At 34.3% G+C, this 18,138-nt stretch overlaps 3 protein-coding genes across 7 annotated transcripts; 2 read left to right on the forward strand and 1 right to left on the reverse strand.

The window, feature by feature from the left end:
• The first annotated feature begins 1,990 nt into the window (after positions 1-1,990).
• Positions 1,991-4,496, forward strand: LOC128196159 (uncharacterized). 2 transcript variants are annotated; one of them, XM_052876194.1, is made up of 3 exons: positions 1,991-2,984; positions 3,057-3,141; positions 3,218-4,496. In XM_052876194.1, the coding sequence occupies exons 1-3, from the start codon at positions 2,077-2,079 to the stop codon at positions 3,272-3,274; spliced, it is 1,050 nt and encodes a 349-aa protein (XP_052732154.1). In that variant the 5' UTR covers positions 1,991-2,076; the 3' UTR covers positions 3,275-4,496. The 2 variants fall into 2 exon arrangements, with proteins under 2 accessions (XP_052732154.1, XP_052732155.1); XM_052876195.1 differs by having other exon boundaries at positions 1,991-3,141.
• LOC128196270 (uncharacterized) lies at positions 4,261-8,251 on the forward strand. The gene is made up of 6 exons (XM_052876520.1): positions 4,261-4,302; positions 4,347-4,675; positions 4,748-4,874; positions 4,953-5,219; positions 6,333-6,446; positions 8,174-8,251. Exons 1-6 carry the CDS (start codon positions 4,261-4,263, stop codon positions 8,249-8,251), a joined length of 957 nt encoding a protein of 318 aa, XP_052732480.1.
• A 1,043-nt stretch (positions 8,252-9,294) lies between these two features.
• LOC108331307 (agamous-like MADS-box protein MADS9) lies at positions 9,295-12,370 on the reverse strand. Of its 4 annotated transcripts, none has more exons than XM_052876196.1 (7): positions 12,086-12,370; positions 11,861-11,927; positions 11,241-11,302; positions 11,037-11,136; positions 10,909-10,938; positions 10,575-10,619; positions 9,295-9,557 (listed from the first exon to the last, which is right to left on the reverse strand). In XM_052876196.1, exons 1-7 carry the CDS (start codon positions 12,271-12,273, stop codon positions 9,507-9,509), a joined length of 543 nt encoding a protein of 180 aa, XP_052732156.1. In that variant the 5' UTR covers positions 12,274-12,370; the 3' UTR covers positions 9,295-9,506. The 4 variants fall into 4 exon arrangements, with proteins under 4 accessions (XP_052732156.1, XP_052732158.1, XP_052732157.1 ...); XM_052876198.1 differs by having other exon boundaries at positions 10,905-10,938; XM_052876197.1 differs by having other exon boundaries at positions 9,295-9,560; positions 10,905-10,938.
• Between the last annotated feature and the right edge of the window lie 5,768 nt (positions 12,371-18,138).

Here is an 18,138-nt window from a genome sequence, read left to right on the forward strand (position 1 = left end):
TTTATTAGGCTACAACTTGATTAAGTTAAGTAGTCATTTAAAATCCTATGGTACTACACACATTCTCAATGAAATGAGAAGGGTAAAAATACTATAAACACTTAGAACGTACAAAATATGTGGAAGTACTCTAGACAAGAGAACTTCAGGTGTAATAAGTTGTCTCCTCCAACTTTAATACACAACCCCTTAGGATGTTTAATGCATTTCAATACTGAGGACTTGTCTTTGCATGCCCTTATTGAATGCCTATGACCATAGTGTTCAAATTGCCTTCCATGTTCGACTTCAGTAGTAATAGGTTTATTACTTATGTCACATGGAGTGTTGCTGTTTTGGCTAAGTTTGTATTTGTTTGGCTTGTCACAAAACATGGCCCATTTTCCCAACCATCGTGGATGGATGTACGACCGTTGTTATAGTGGAAGGAGAGGTTTGAAAGAATCTTTTGTCATGGGAGTTGAAGAGTTCGTGGAGACGGCACGACGATATCAATATTATGCCCTTGATGGAGGGATTCGATGTCCATGCATCAAGTGCGAATGTACAAGCATTCTGAAAGATGAAGTCGTCAAAGTTCACCTTTACCAAAAAGGGTTCATGCCTAATTACACGGTCTGGACATTTCATGGTGAAGAAATTCCTTCGACCTCCACTGCAGCTGAAAAACGGCTTGCATCAGGTTCGAATACTGTTGTACATACATGTGAGATAGATCAATTTGCCTACATGCAAGAGATGGTCGACCATGCTCTTCGTCACCATGCTGCAGAAGCAGACGATAGTCATGATGAAGAGCCTCCAAATGAAACGACGCAGAGGTTTTACAATTTACTGACAGAGGCAAATCTACCTGTATTTGAAGGTTCATCTGAGTCAAAATTGTCAGTGTGCATTAGACTCATGGCTGGCAAATCTAATTGGAACGTTCTCATTCAAGCAGTGGACTTCTATACAAAACTGATGTTAGATTTGACACCACCAAACAATTTGATGCCGAAGAATTATTACCAAGCCAAAAAATGTGTTTCAAAGTTGGGATTGGATGTGATGAAGATTGATTGTTGTGTTAATGGATGTATGTTATTCTATGACAATGATAGTGGCAAAAATGATGCATTGTTGGTGGAATGCAAGTTTTGTGACTCACCTCGATATCAGACAATGCATGCTGGACGGAGGCAAAAAAAACCAATTCCATTAAAGTCCATGTTCTACTTAGCTATAATTCCAAGATTACAAAGATTGTTTACTTCAATGCAAACAGCAGAACACATGACATGGCATGATAGTAACAAAACTCCGGGACTTTTACGTCATCCTTCTGATGGTGAAGCTTGGAAGCACTTCAATCGTAAACATCCATCCTTTGCTAGTGAACCGCGTAACGTCAGACTTGGTCTATGCTCTGATGGGTTTACCCCGTACATTCAGGCGTCTGCATCACCGTATTCATGTTGGCCCGTGATAGTTACCCCATACAATCTACCACCTGAGATGTGCATGACAAAGCCTTACATGTTTTTATCGTGTATAATACCAGGTCCATCTAATCCCAAATCATTGATTGATGTTTACTTGGAGCCTTTGATTGATGATTTGAAGAAGTTATGGAATGGTGTTTGGACGTATGACGTTTCAAGGAGGCAAAATTTCCTTATGAGGGCAGCCTTGATGTGGGCCATTAATGACTTCCCAGCGTACGGCATGTTATCTGGTTGGAGCACACATGGTCGATTAGCTTGTCCACATTGCATGGAACATACAAAGTCATTCCAATTGAGTCATGGCCGGAAAAGTAGTTGGTTTGACTGCCATCGACGGTTCTTGCCCATTGATCACCCCTTTAGAAGAAACAAAAAGGCATTTCGAAAAGGACAAGTTGAAACGGATATGCCCCCGCCAAAGTTGACTGGATCACACGTGTGGAGAAGAGTGAAAGACTATCCAAAAGTGACTGAATCTGGTCAGAATAGGCTAGAAGGGTTTGAGGAATGGCATAATTGGACTAAAAGAAGCATATTCTGGGAACTTCCCTATTGGAAGGACAACTTGCTAAGACACAACATCGATGTGATGCACACAGAAAAAAATTTCTTTGACAATGTCTTCAACACAGTTATGAATGTTAAAGGTAAGACAAAAGATAATGAGAAAGCAAGAAAAGATTTACCTTTGTATTGTGCACGAAAAGACTTAGAGTTGAAGGCACAAGGTAACGGCCGATTATTTAAACCAAAAGCAAATTACACCATGTCAAAAGACGAGACAAGAATAGTGTGTGGATGGATCAAGGAGCTTAGAATGCCAGATGGATATGCTTCTAACTTGTCCAGATGTGCCAATGTTCAGAACGGTACTATTCAAGGGTTGAAGAGTCATGATTGTCATGTATTCATGGAGACTTTCATCCCTCTTGCGTTCAGTTGTTTGTCAATGCACGTGTTACATCCACTGATAGAAATCAGTAGCTTCTTTAAAGATTTGTGTTGCACGACACTAAAGGAAGATTCCCTTAAAAAGATGGATGAAAATATCCCGATTATTCTCTGCAAATTGGAAAGAATATTCCCTCCTGCATTCTTTGATTCAATGGAGCACATTCCAATTCATCTTGCATATGAAGCTTGGCTTGGGGGACCCGTGCAGTACAGGTGGATGTATCCCTTTGAAAGGTTTATGGGAGAATCCAAACGGTCAGTTAAAAATAAAGCTAGAGTGGAAGGCTCAATATGTGCAGCTTACTTGCACAGAGAGACAACTTATTTTTGTTCACATTATTTCAAGAACTTCATGTTGTCTCCCACTCATGTCAGAAATGAAATGCAATGGCAAGTTGAACCACGTGAAGGTGCATTATCAGTTTTCCGACAATCAGGCCGTCACGCAGGGAAAGAATTCACTCATTGGTTAACTGATGCTGAATTCAACTCCGCTCATGTCCATGTCTTGATCAATTGCAGTGAAGTCAAGCCGTACCTTGAGTATGTCATCATCCATCTCTAATCTATCAAAAGGTTTAATTGTTATACACTAATTAATTTCATTTGTACCAGCTCATTTGTTGTGGCTGAGCAAGTCACAGAAGGAAATACTTCTGCTAGAATACACTCTGAGTTTCCCCATTGGTTTAGAAATCAGGTCCGTAGTTTTGTCCTCCGTTTAGAGCAAGGTTAATTTGGCTATTGATTTTATAATTTTGTTAGTACCTTTGTAGGTTTTTAATCAGGCATTAACTCCCACGGTTCAAGAGTTAAGACATCTCTCCAATTGACCAATGAGATGTGTCAAAGAATGGCACACTTACTTCATCAATGGTTACAAATTCCATACACATGAATGGTCTAAAGGAAAGAAAACATCAAATTGTGGTGTGTATGTCAAGGGCCTAACAGAGGGGTCTTATGATGATTTCTACGGCATCATTCATAAAATATATGAGTTAGAGTACAACAACACTACTTCTCCAAACAGAGTGGTACTGTTTTATTGTGAATGGTTTGATCCTTCTAGAGCTGGTACTAGAGTCGATCCACGCTTTAATATTGTCGAACTGAACCAGAGATTAAGATATGGGCCTTTTGATCCTTTCATTCTACCATCTAATGTCAGACAGGTTTATTATGTGCCATATCCACCATTTCGCAATATTGACAAGCGTGGTTGGGCCGTAGCAATACAAACGAAGCCTAGAGGTCGCATAGACTCAAATGAAGTTGAGGAAGATGTAGCCTACCAACTTGACCAAATGTCACAACCACAAGAAATTATCGAAGTTGAACGTATAACCGCATTGGTCGACCCTGATGGTGATGGAGATGAATTAGAAGCAACAATACAAGGTGATGAAGAACAAGAGGAAGAAGAAGAAGAAGAAGAAGAAGAAGAAGAAGATGAAGAAGAACAAGAAGAAGAAGATGATGATGATGATGACGATGAAGAAGAAGAACAAGAAGAAGAAGACGATGCTGAAGATGAAGATGAATATGATGATGATGATGATGATGATTGAATGTTGAACATCTATTGTAGCAAATTGGACTATCATTTCATTACCATTATCTAAAATACCATCTTTAAGTTGTATGCAATTACTTATACATTGACTTTGAAAACAATTGTTCCTTCTTTATTTATTTATATTTTTTCGCTTTATTTGTAACCATTTGAATGCAGTAATGACAGGACAAGGTTAAGAGCGTCCTGATAAAGGAAAAGGGGTACCAAGGCCTACAAAGAGGCAACGACAGGCACCAAAGTATGTACTTAGGGTGCCTGCTAGACTACCTACCACTGCTCCTGGTAGTACATCATCTGTGGGGCCTCCTCCTACCCCTAGTATACAGACTCCTACACCTGCAGTAGACCCTACTCCTCCTCCTGCAGTACACCCTTCTACTACCACTGCAGTAGACCCTTCTCATACTCCTGCAGCACACCCTTCTACAACCCCTGCAGCAGACCCTCTTCCTCCTCCTATTATTGCCACCCTCACTCCTCCCCTTATTGTTATTACCCTCACTCCTCTCCCTGACCCTACTTCTATACCTTCCTCATCTTCTGTACCTCCTTCTGAGACTGTCACACCACTTGGTGATCCAGATTCAAGTGGTGATGCTGAAGATCTTGACCCGCCCCTCCATGATCGACCATGGATTGAGCCCTATGGTAAAGGGTAAGTTTATAATCTGTTGATATCATTTGATGTTTAAACCATATTGTAATTGAAATGAGTTTTGTTATGCAGGTTTATTCCATCTAGGGTTGCTTCCCAGGCCATCACACGTTCAATAAAGCAACAGTTTTTAAGTCCATGGCCTACTTGGGGAGCAATACCTCATGACGACAGAAAGCCAATCTGGCAGCGCTTTCAGGTGAGCAATCTATTACACTAATGTCCGTCTTATTTTAGTATGTTTTGTAATCAATGTTTGTTCTCTTTAATGTTACAGATGAAGGTGCAGTGGAAACCTGAGCATGAAAGTCAGATACACAGAAATTTCCACATGAAAGCATCTCATCGGCTGTCAGAGATGTTTAGGGATGCCCGCAATGCAGGACAGCGCCCTAACTGGCTGGGTGAACACATTTGGAACTCTTTACTGGCCCATTGGAATACAGTAGAGTTCCGCAATAAGTGTGCCAAAGCCCAGCGGAACAGAGCGTCTGAAAGGGGTGGCACCTTGCATACCGGTGGGTCGATCACCATTCATGAGCATGCCATTCGTATGCTATAATCTCATTACATAACTTTTTCTTTCATACATAAGTTATGTATATTCTATTTCATATGTACGCTTGTAATTCTTAATTATGTTACAGGCACAGGCTCTAGGACGGGCGGTCCATGTTGATGAGGTCTTTGCACAGACTAATGTTTGGAAGGGAACTAATGAATTTGTTGATGAAAGATCTCGGAAGACTCATGTAAGCAAATAACACTATTACTATTACTAATTGTTCATTTATGTTATACTATCGTTCCCTGATATTGCTTTTAATGTTTCAACAGGAAGACTTTTCTACGAGACTTTCACAGGTTAGATCTGAACATGAGTCAGCTCCTACACCGGATGATGCCAGTAATGCAGATGATGACATCCGTAGGACACAGTGCTGGATCGACATCGTTGGTGGGAAGAAAAAGGGACGAGTGTATGGTGCGGGACAACTTGCTGCAAACTATACAGCATCCAGAGGAGGTACTCTGAAGCACCAGCCTTCTCCTTCCACCAGTACTCCTGACGAGGTTCTTCAACTCAGGCAGGAACTCCATCAACGTGACCAGGAGATCACTGATCTCAGAGCAGAGTTTACAAATTTTAAGGCCCTGGTCATGAGAGTCTTGCCTCAAACCTCACAGGACGTACAAAATATCCCTCCCACCCAGTCACGACCCTCCTCATCACCTGTTGCCACTCAGCAGCCCACATAAGTCCAACCCTCATCAGTCCAACCCACACCAGTCCAGCCATCAGTAGAGGAGCAGGATGATGAAGATCATTCTGATGATAGTTATGTACATTATTAGTTTCATTTTCTTCTTACTTTGTTAGACAAACATTTAGATATTAGAACATTTTAGACTTGATATCATTTCAGTGTTAGTTAGATCTACTTCCAGACTTTGGATGTTAGAACATCCTTTTGTTACATTGTTTTATATTTGAACTATAATTACATAATCTATACATTAATGGATGTTCTATGGATTAATTGATGTTCAATGGATATTGATAATTGATTGCATCTTTGAGATGCACATTATGCATATTTGTATGTGCTTGAAAACTGATATGCAGGTCTGTTTGTAATTGAAATTTGATATACAGGTGTGGGTTGCAAAGAAATATCATTTCTCTGAAACCTGCTCTGCATTTTACCGAAGGCTTTTGCCCTTCGGTAAATGCCCACAGCAGGTCATTACCGAAGGCTTCTGCCCTTCGGTAAATACCCTCGAATGGCCATTACCGAGGGCCAAAAGCCTTCGGTAATTACCGAAGGCTTTTGGCCCTCGGTAACTACCGAAGGGCAGAAGCCCTCGGTAATTGTTAGCGACAAGAGATTTACCGAAGGATTTTTGGCCGTCGATAAGCCTTCGGTAAACACCCATTATCGACGGCCTTTGCCATTTTCCGAGGGCTTCTGGCCTTCGGTAATACCCTATTTTTTTGTAGTGTTAAAAGTATTACTTATACTATTCTCACTCGATATAATTTAGTCTTGGCTAGTATTTAAAAAGATTTATTTTCTCTTAGTATAAGTTTAAACTTTCTTTGTCATGAAAAGTACCTTTTTTTAAAATGCACTCCACTAATCTAGTTTAGATGAGACATTTTTATTTGTTGACATATTTTGCACACCCTTTATTTTTTTTTCTAAATTTTGGGTCTCGACTTTTCCATATAACTTAACATAGGGTGTTGCTCCCTCCACCACCCCAAGTGCTTCTGCACCTCTCCACTATTTTCTTTTATTCCAAAAATACTCTACACTTCCCCATTATTTTCTTTTATTCCAAAAATACCCTACATCTCCCCATTATCCTCAACAATCTTTCTCTTTCTCTCTCTGCATTAATGGGGCATTCATATGGCTTAGATTTAAACTTGTGATATATTGCAAAATATAAAATTCAAAGGAAACTTCAATATTAGTGCTTCTACCACTTCTATTTTATAAACTTAAAAGTTAGATGCAAATACAAAATAATAAACATAATAATATTAATAGTAAATAATATATTATTATTATTATTATTATATACTAACTTTATAATGACGAAAGAACTAAATAAATTCTAAATCTTTAACAAATAAATTTTCTTTTATATTTTAAGTATTTAATAATATTTTTATATTATTTATCTAATAAATTAAATACTTTATTCAAGTTATTTGAGTCAAACATGTCTGTAAATTAAAACATAATGTAATGTTAAAAATTATAGATATTAAATGTAAAAAAAACACACATATATATGAACATTTTTCTAGAAATTTAGAACAAAATTTTATCATTTATTAAGTAATTTGAAGGAAAAAAAATATATTGAACAGTGAAAATAGGATCGAATCAAACTTATTTAAGGGTAAGTGTAATAAAATTTTGCAATATATCACAAGTTTAAATCTGAGCCATGTGAATGCTCCATTAATGTGGAGAGAGAAAGAGAAAGATTGTTGAATATAATGGAGAGGTATAGGGTATTTTTGAAATAAAAGAAAATAGTGGGAAGGTGTAGAATATTTTTGAAATAAAAGAAAATAGTGGGGGGTGATGAGGGAACACCACCCTTAACATATTACGTTTTGTCCTACACAAACTTTTCCTTATTCAGAGAAATTTCAAAAGGATTAACCTAAACAAAATAAAAATTGGAGACTAGGTAGGCATATATGTATCAATTGTATAAATGGTTTGTGTGTCATTTAATCATTAAAATGTTATTATATACCAAAAGTTTTAATTATTACCACTAGTAAAAAAACACCTTTTTAATATATGTCGCGCTTTTGTAAAAATCGAAGCATTTAAAGACACGGTGGCAGTTTGGAAATTAAGATGAAGTTATATGCTTCGGGTATACAAAGAACCGAGACATAAAACGTTTACGACACCTGTTGATGAAGGACCGAGGCATAAGGATCTGATACTGCTTCGGTTGATGCAGGACCGAGGCACAAGAACCTGCACGTTTTCCAGTAAAGCAGGGTTTCCATCTGACAGAAAGAGCTACGACCTCGGTTAATAACAGAACCAAGGCGTAACGTGTTGCACCTTTTTAGTGAGCCAGGCTTTCCATTCAAACCCTTCCATTATTCTTACTTCTACTCTAAATGTTTCATTTCCCATTTCTCATTTCCCATTTCACGTTTCACTTTCCCTCATCCCCTCCCTCCTCTCCTGCAACCCCTCCCATTCTCTAATCCCCTCTCCCTCAACTCCATCATTCTCTCACCAGATGACTTCTCCCTCTGCATCCCCAGGACGGTGCGACGACGGTGCGGCGACGGTGCGACGAGGACAGATCTCGCGACGGTGCGGCGAGGCGAGAGAGCTCCGACGGCGCGGCGAGGCGAGAGAGATCTCGACGGCGCGGCGAGGCAAGAGAGATCTCAACAGCGCGGCGAGGGAGCTCGCGACGGTGCGGCGAGAGCCCGCGACGGTGCGGCGGGAGCCTGCGACGGTGCGGCGAGACAGCCCGCGACGGCGGCTGCAATGGCGGAAACCCTTTTCTGCGTTTTTTGGTTTTTGATTTTTGGTTTTTGGTTCTGTTTCTTTGCAGGTGGATGGCAAAATGGATCTCTGATTTTTTGTTTTTGGTTTGGATCTCTGATTTTGGTTTGGATCTCCCGTCTGCTCTCTCTGCTTCCTGTTCCCCCTTCTTAGACATCTGAGTTTGTTTGTCAAAGTAATTTTGTCCAAAGACATGGATGAAGAAAATTGTAGAAAAGAGAAAGAAGTTTAACCACAAAGAGAATAAACAAACATAACAACACTGATCTCGGTTGAAAATAAAAAAATTAAAAAACTTTACTGCCTCGGTTGTCTGTGAACCGAATCAGAATCTGAATCCTTTTGATTCGGTTCAGAACCGAGTCAAAAAATCCATTCTTTTTACCTCGTTTGAATATGCACCGGTCGTAGAACCGGTGTCTATAAGTGAAAATGACCGAGGCGGTATACCTTAGTTGCACTAGTGTACTGTACATTTAAAAATACATTGACAAATAGTAATCTAAGTTATTAACATTTCTCCATGTTTGATAAGCTATCAAGAATCACAAAACATACTATAATTAATTAATAGTTTCATATATAATATTCAATCATCATGGTATAACAAGTTTCAGAGTCTACAATGAACTATTATAATAATAGGTGGAAATAGGAAATTATATAAGTTATACAAGGCTTTGAGCAGAATTAATTTGACAACAGCAGCCATTAATCTACATTATATATATATAGGAAATCCCTTTATAATTATGATATATTGTCTGTCAAATCCACTGTCCATGCATGTTTCCCACGCTTTCTAATGCCAAATGTTGCTGCTGTAATACACATACAGAACAATTAAAATAAATGTTAGTTTCATTCATGAAATTTTCTGCCAGGATTATGCTATAAATTTTCTTCATGAGAGATTATATTAGCTAATATCTATTAAGATATGAGAGAAACAGTATAGAAAATGTGATAAAAGATTGAAATAAAATATCAATAAGTCTTGATTCTGATCTGGTGATGAAGTCTCAGATGTATTCATGAGTAACATATGCAATCAACAAGTACCACATATCATAAACAAGCTTATATTAAAGCGATTTTTTAAGGTAATATATACACTTTTTATTCATTTTAATTTTATGATATCTTAGCTATTTTTTTAAAAAAATCTGTATTTTAAATTTCAACTGATTTGATTGCTTCTAAGTTTATAAGACATAAGTTTGTGTTATTATATTTTTTTATATGAAAACTATAAAATTCAATTTGTCCTTTAACTACAAATGACAGCAAAATGCACACCTAACAAATTAAAATAAAATAAAATAAAAAAAGAAGCTAATATGTATCAATTTTTTTCCTGTTGATCTGTGTTCACAAAAAGTTCACAATGTTTAAGATCCTTTTCAGTAACCATCATCTGGATTTGGATACAATAGTATTCGTGAATATATATATAGTAGGTTAAATTTTACACCTTAAACTAGCTAAAAATGCGGCGATCCCACAAATGAAAAACACTACTTTAGCAAAAGTAAATTGATTCAAATTTAAAAGATTTATTGGCAAAAGTAATTTTTAAAAGAATATAAGTCAAATACAATTTAAATATTTTTTTATCTCTCTCCTTACACTCATTCTCTTTTTTTTTTCTATAAATATCGTATTTCCTGTAAAAATATCTCTCATCTTATTCTTTACCTTTTATTTAGTTTCCTCTCTCATCCCTTCTATGTATATGAGATTTTTTTTTTCACAACGACAAATAACTTTGAATTCAAATCATGCAAATTATTATTCATAATGCTTCAGAAAAACAACATATATATATCACTTACCAGAAGGAAATTGAGTTCCTTATTTTGCTCCTCCAAAATCTTGCCCTGACCAATATCAAATGTATTAAACAACAGTCAGGAGTATCCTTGTATCATATATATATATATATATATATATATATATATATATATATATATATATATATATATATATATATATATATATATATATATATATATATAAAGTACTTTTATTCTAAAAAATAGCATTATTATGATTATGATAACAGATATGTTAATAGAATCAAGTGAGAATAATTAATTATGATTTCAACTTATGATGTAAAGACTAATTAAGTTTTCATCGTATACAATGTGAGAAAAACCTACATACATTTCTCTTGAACATCCTGTGCACTTCCACCTGTGGCACAAAGAAGACAAGGTTTGAGGAAACTTGTTTTCTGTGTTTGATAACCAATAATGAATCTGTGATAAGTGTAATCATTAAAATATCATTGCCTTTTTCTCACGGACACCATTGAGGCCATTTTCAAGGGCATCCTCTAGAGCCATCAGTTCCTTGTAATTCAGTGACGTAATGTCTTCCCCTTTCAAGTGCCTGAATATAAATATATATATATATAGATACACTTGATCTGAAATAATTAAGAGATGACGTTGGATATATAATCAAGGTGCAATAGTTAATGTTTACATTTATACCTGAGCTCAATTTGCATGCTGTCATTCTCTTTTTTGAGTCTATCAATTTCATTGCTGAGGTTCTGCAGTGAGTTCAACAACAATATTATGTAAAATCCGAATACATATATTATGTCCCTAGTCTCACCCCAGAAAGAAAGACAAAAATGGAACTGAAAGGAAAATTTATCAAATAAATGAACATTATTTGCAGTAGATCTGGGTCTAGCTAGTGGCTGGTTTGAATGTCAGTGAAGAAACGTGTAGTCAAGAGAGAGATCCATCGACCGAGTACTCCCTAGCTAGGAAGAGACATTTGTCACATCTTTGTTCCTAACCCCTACAAACAACTCTTGTATACCATTCAGCTTTTGAAACTTTTGCAAAGAAAAGGAATTAGGGGAGTTCATAATATTGTTTTATAGTCAGATCTGTTCATATAGACACATACCTATTCTCACTACTCTTGCCTACATGTTCCAAATCTAGATCTAACCACAGAATCACCGGTTCTTGGAACTGAACATATTCTAAGAAAAACAACTACATATATATGCATGTTTTCCTTTGAGGCAAATCAAACAAAAAGTACTAGTTTGTTCTTCATGTTTTTTTTTTCAAAGAAAAAAAAACCTAGCTACCTCATGCTTGGCGTCCCAGAGGGTCTTCCCAGAGGCTCTTTGGTATCTGTCTAGGATGTCAATCAGCCTTAACCAATGAAAAGATCCAAGTTAAACCAGAAAGAAAAATAGATTTGAGAGTTTTGCACTGTTCTTGATGAAACAAAATGAAAACCAGGAATCTAGAAAAGCAGAAGTTTAGCCTAAAGGAAGATGAAGAAGTGAAAGAAGTCCTTATATAATTACGTGGTGGAGGGGCTGATGTATTCGTGCATCTTTCCAGAGGCACCAAAGATGATAAGGGAAACTTGAGCATCGCATAGAACACTAATTTCCTTTGCCTTCTTAAGGATCCCATTCTTCCTCTTTGAATATGTAACTTGCCTGTTGCTTGAGTTCTCAATCCTTTTGATCTCAATCTTACCCCTCCCCATCTCTCACAAACTCACAACCTTTCTCTTCTTACCTTCTCCTTTATTTTCTATGTATTCCTTTTGTTTCTTATAACTTCAGTGAATGAAGAAGTGGGGAGATAAAGAGGGTATATAACAAGCACCAAGAAAAGTAATACCGGAACATTCCATTATGGGTTTGTGGATGAACAACTTTCTGAGTGGCACAGAAAGGAAGTGTTTGTTTAAGGGTTTGTGACAAAGCCAATTCAACTGCATGCCTTTATTTCACGTTTATTAATCTGGCTTTGTGTAATTCTTCAGTTTTGAACTTGTGATCCATTTTCTTAACCCTTGGTTATTCCTTTGCAGTTGTTTTGGGATCACTTTCCAAGATTACGTACGTGGATTTTTATATATTTACTTTAAAACAAGGTTTGAGACTGTATATATAATTGGTGTTAATTAATTAAGTTGTATTGATGAGTGTGACACATTAACTTTAAATTTCTAGGGTTTGAATGACAGGTAGTGGTAACTAGTTGTGGGGTGCTCAACCATCAAATAGAAAGGAAAGGATTATTATTCCCATTTGTGTGCTAGGAATAAAAGCTTTTTAAAGTAATGTGTAAAAGGGTATAGGAGAAAACAATGAAAATGTTGCAACCACAATGGAAAGGAGAAGGCTCAAGCTTATCCATCAAATTAATGGAAGACCAAAGATATGATGAATTGGAGTTTGGGCGAGCATGCACTAGTAAATGGTGACTCCCTAACCGGAACCTCTGATTTGAAAGGTGTGGTTGGTAGAAACTGCAAAACCCTCAAATCACTAGCTAGATATGCTTGACATGACAAACTCAAGAGGAAGAAGTTATATATACATGTTACCACAGGTATATATCTTGCATGCTTCCTGGTACAAGGAAATGTCCTCAATTTTCAGAAATTTAACTGCATCTTTTAATATACATGCAAGTTTGTTAAAAGTAAATAATATATGTATGGATAGAAGTTCCAAAATATACATAATTGGAAAGATTAAGAAGTAAAATTTAAGATTAATCAACTTTATAAAATTAATTTATAAAGTTAAATTATAAGATAAGTTTGTACTTATTAAATTGATTTTATATCTAATTGATGTAATATTTTCAACATCTGCAATGTTCAAGAATTTTATGGCTGCAACGTCACAGTTTTTATTAAGCAACGTTCGATTATTTTAAAGTTGCAACTATCATTTTCTTTTGTTGCAAGGTATATGTTTTATAAATATAACAATTATTTTCATTCCAAAATACATTAAAACTATTTCTCTCATCCTCTCATTTTCTCATTTTCTCTTTTTTCATTTTCTTTTTTCTCTTTCCTTCTAAGAAAATCCTAGTTTATTTTATACTCTTTTTAAAGATCATTCATAAATTTTTGGAAAGTTTCTATTATATTCTGAGGAACTTGTACAATACAGTAGATAAATAGATAAATTTATAAGGACACTGAAACTACATGCATCAGAAAATACTGGTTTATCAGTTTTTATACAACAGATCCAAAAAAAAATAAACTTTAATTCTAGATGCTGTAATTTTAAATACTATTTTTTTAAGTCTATGTTTAGAAAGTGACATTTGATGAATAAGGGACATATATGTTAGTAATGGATCTTCTTAAAATTTGTTAGGTTAAACAATGTGACAGAAACAACACTACGAGAAAGATGCAACAGAAGGGAAAGAAAACTACTGAACTGATAAGAATTAGAGTAAATGCAAATTTGTTTGATCACATTGAGAAGTTAAAAATACTATGCAGAAGTGTTTCATTAATTTGGTGAAACGCGTGGAACATTTTAGAGCATATATGCGTATTCGACCCACCTTCTTTAATTGGAGTTAATAACTGGGTCTCGTGCTTTTATATATCTTTCTCGATTTAAACAGTAAAACATTCAGTTGAATCAATGCTCAGTAATCTCAAGATAACATTTTCAAGTTCTGTTTTTTATTATAATATTAAAACAGTACTTTCGACTGTTGTTGTAAATAGAATATCGACATAACATGTACTTCTTCTCATTTTGTGTCCCTAACATAAATAACACAACTCAAAAGCTTGCAAAGGACTCCAATTTCTCCAACATACCCGCAAGCACTTATGGAAGAAATTAATTAGGGTTACTCATAAAAGAAACAATAATTGCAAAATGCATTCTAACTAAATTCAACTTTTCATGAATATATATTTTTTGCCAACTTGAAAGTTAAAACCAGATAAGTTACTCTTTTTTTTTTCATTTTAAATAATCTTAAACCTAAACCAGTTCTTATTTATAAGGAACGAACAAAAAAAAGTCATTTGTAAAAAGATGTATTCTTTTTAAAAACATGCTCCATTAAATTATTTATTTTAGTAAGATTTTTAAGAAGTATGTTTATGAGAATCTAATTTTGTTATTTTACAGAATATTCTTTTTGCACTGTATATCAATCAAAAGATATATATGTTTCACTTAGAATATTTATTGTTGTTTATAAAATTAAGAATAATCTCATAACTGTGGCTTAATGTAATGATGATTTTGAAATAAATTATAATTTATGCTATCATCAATTAAAAATAACTAAATATTTTTTCTTAATGATGTCAAAATGGGTTATCTGTGAGCCAACCCGGTTCACTACAGATTTGAGTTGGGTTAGGTTTGAAAAAAATGTAAATTTTTATGCGGGTTAGTTTTTAACCCGGCTCACTTAGAACCCGAGGCTCACCCAGGTTGAACCCGTGGTGAGCTGGGTTGGTTCACCAACCCACCTAATTATTTAATTTAATTATTTATTATTTTGTATTTCAATATTATTATTTAGCATTTTTTTTATTATATTGTAGATGGGATAAAAAACAAATGTTTAATATTATAGATTTATCTATTCAACAGTCTAATATTATAGATGGACAAGTGATACAAAAATTATCAATATTAAAAACTTATTTGTTCGCCTTTTGTGCTTATTTTTGGATTACGCTTAGATTGTATGATATATTTTTTTTTTATTTTGAATTATTTTTGGAATTTAACATTATTTTAATGTGAAATTTATTTAGATTTGAATTATAAAAAATTATAATTTTTTTATTTAAAAAAAAACCTATAATTAAGTGAGTCTGTGAGCTCACCTGTTTAACCCACCAACCCATGGTGAGTCAGGCCGGGTTTGATTTTTTTCACCTCGCTAATAAGTGAGTCGGGTTGGATTGGCTCACTAAGTGACCAACCGTGCTGGGCCGGGCCGAGTCGAGCCGCATTACCCATTTTGACAGCTCTATTTTGGGTGTTGCTCCCTCCACCGTCACTCCTTCTCCTTCCACCTCCCCAACCCTCTACAAAAAAAATTTAATTACAAAAGTAGCCTTTTTTACTTTTAACTCTATTTATTTACTTTATTCTGAAACCCTAAATTCCTACTTATTTTTACTCACTCATTTTCACTTGCATAGCCCCCCCCCCCCCCCCCCCACTCTCTCAAGTCTCACTTTTTCTCCGGATTTGTTTCTTCTCATCTCTCAACTCTTACTTTTCTTCTCCATATTCATTTGGTTCTTCTTCGTATTCCTGTCTCCATATCCGTTTGGTTTCGTGGCGCGGTGATGTGGCTTTTCATGGTGCGGCGATGCGGGGTGTTTGCGGTGGTCATTCGGCAATGCAGCAGATCCAAACGATAATTAATGAATATTTTATGACTAACAATAATGAATATTTTATTACTAACATCATAAAAAAATAATTTTATTGACATTGATAAAAAGTTATAAATGACATCAATAGAAACATATATAATTATTGTTGGTAAAAAAATGATTGCAAAATAAATATGAAAATTAACCACAATCGATTGTTAACATGAGAGAAATATTGATTATTGTTAGTAAAATGTGTTAAAGTATCTGTATCTCAATTTCAAAACAATAACGGAATAAAAAAATGAAAAATGTATACATGAATTAATTAAAAAAAATTCAAAAGTTCAAAATTCTTACTATTTAATTATAATTTAAAATTTTATAAATTTAAATGATCAAATTCCTCTCTTAAAGTTTTAAATTTTCAATATTTTAATTTTTTTTATTTAAATGATTATATTAAATGTTTCAACCTTTTTATAAAATTAACTATCCTCCACAATATTTTTTTTGACACATTACGACATATATTTTTTCCTCATGTATCAACATTTTTTTTATGTGAGATTGCTTAATTCTTTGTACATTGGTGTGGGTAATATAAAGAATCAGAAAGTTCAAAAGATACAACAATGGAAAGAAGCATAAAAAATAGAGAGAGACAGAAGAAAATGAAACATAGAAACATGGGTCCACCATTAAAATGATTGTGTTGTTTGAGTGATGAGATCAAAGAGAGAAAGGAACAACATAATTGTCAATAACAAATGTTTGTTGGTTAAGCATAAACTAGACTATCGCATTCATGTAGGAGATTGGAGTGGGTAGAAATTAAAAAATATTAATTCTAGAAATAAAATTGTCCTGAAGAGTAAAACAAGAATAGGAAGGTAGAGAGAGGGATAAAACATGAATAGAAAGGTGGAGGGAGCAAGAGGTGGTAATGGAGGGAGCAACACCCCTCTATTTTTTATCATGTGTTACTAGTACAATTTTAATCCATAGTTATCAACTATTAAGTTTTGAGACCTATCTAAGGTTTAATTATTTTCTTTAGTTTCATCTTTTATTTAGTCTATTTTAATTTGATCCTACTGTTAATACAATATTGAACCGAGTCGCCTACTTTTTTTATAAAATACAATAGTTATTTTTTAATTAGTGGTAAAATTGAGGAAATGAATATTGATAATTTTAATTTATGTAGAATACAATTCATAATTAACCACGTGAATCTTAATGTAACAAGAGGTTATATTATTATATTTTAAAAATCAAATAACTTAATTAAAACTTGTAAGGATTAAATTGGGGGATTCGATTATATATTTTATTTATAGAAAAACTCATTTAAATAAAATAAGTGAATAATATAATAGAAAGATAATTAATTCTTTCAAAAAATATTCAAATATTGATAGTTATATTTTGGGAGCTAGTTCTTTAGGAGTATAAATATAAAAAAAAAAGTAATATTAACTTTTCAAAAATTAAAATTGACTTATGTATCGGTATAAAAAGTATATATACGTGTTTCTAAATTTTTATTTTAAATCCGTATACATTAATTTTAACTTGTCGAAAGATAATTTTTTTATAAATTGGTATTAAAAATTCATCAAGGTAGACTTCCATTAACATTATGTATTATTAAATGAAATTTATTAAAAATCACAAATTTCGGAGAACCTCATTTTTAAACCCAAAAATCTTATAATATGTTAATTTTCATAATATATCAAACTTATAAAATTATTGAAAGATGAGTTTGTACTTTGTTTAAAAAATCTAAGTAAATAATTGATTATGTTATACTGTATGTACATAACTATATATAATAAAGCCAACAACAAATATATTACTTCATTACGTGCCAAAGTTATAACATGTAATAGGTCGAACTAAAACTTCATATTTTAAAATGTTATTGAATACGGTGATTTGTAGATTGAGAAAATGTTATTGAATATCAGTATTATCTAACAGGTCAGTGCAGGAGACTTGGATTGTTGTGGTGCAGTGAGCAGAGCAGCCATGAAAAAGAGATTTTGATGAGATGTTAGAAAAAACAGCTAGATTTCACCTAATGCCAATCTATATATGTACTTGATTTAGCAGAGATAACTCTTTTTTTCTCCAATTCTTCAACTTCAATTAACCATTCGAAGTAAATTTCAGAAAGGTGTTTTTGTTAGGGAAGCAACTAAGGTTTTGATTTAACAGCAT

This window comes from Vigna angularis, chromosome 4, assembly GCF_016808095.1.
Source record: "Vigna angularis cultivar LongXiaoDou No.4 chromosome 4, ASM1680809v1, whole genome shotgun sequence".
Lineage (NCBI taxonomy): Eukaryota > Viridiplantae > Streptophyta > Magnoliopsida > Fabales > Fabaceae > Vigna > Vigna angularis.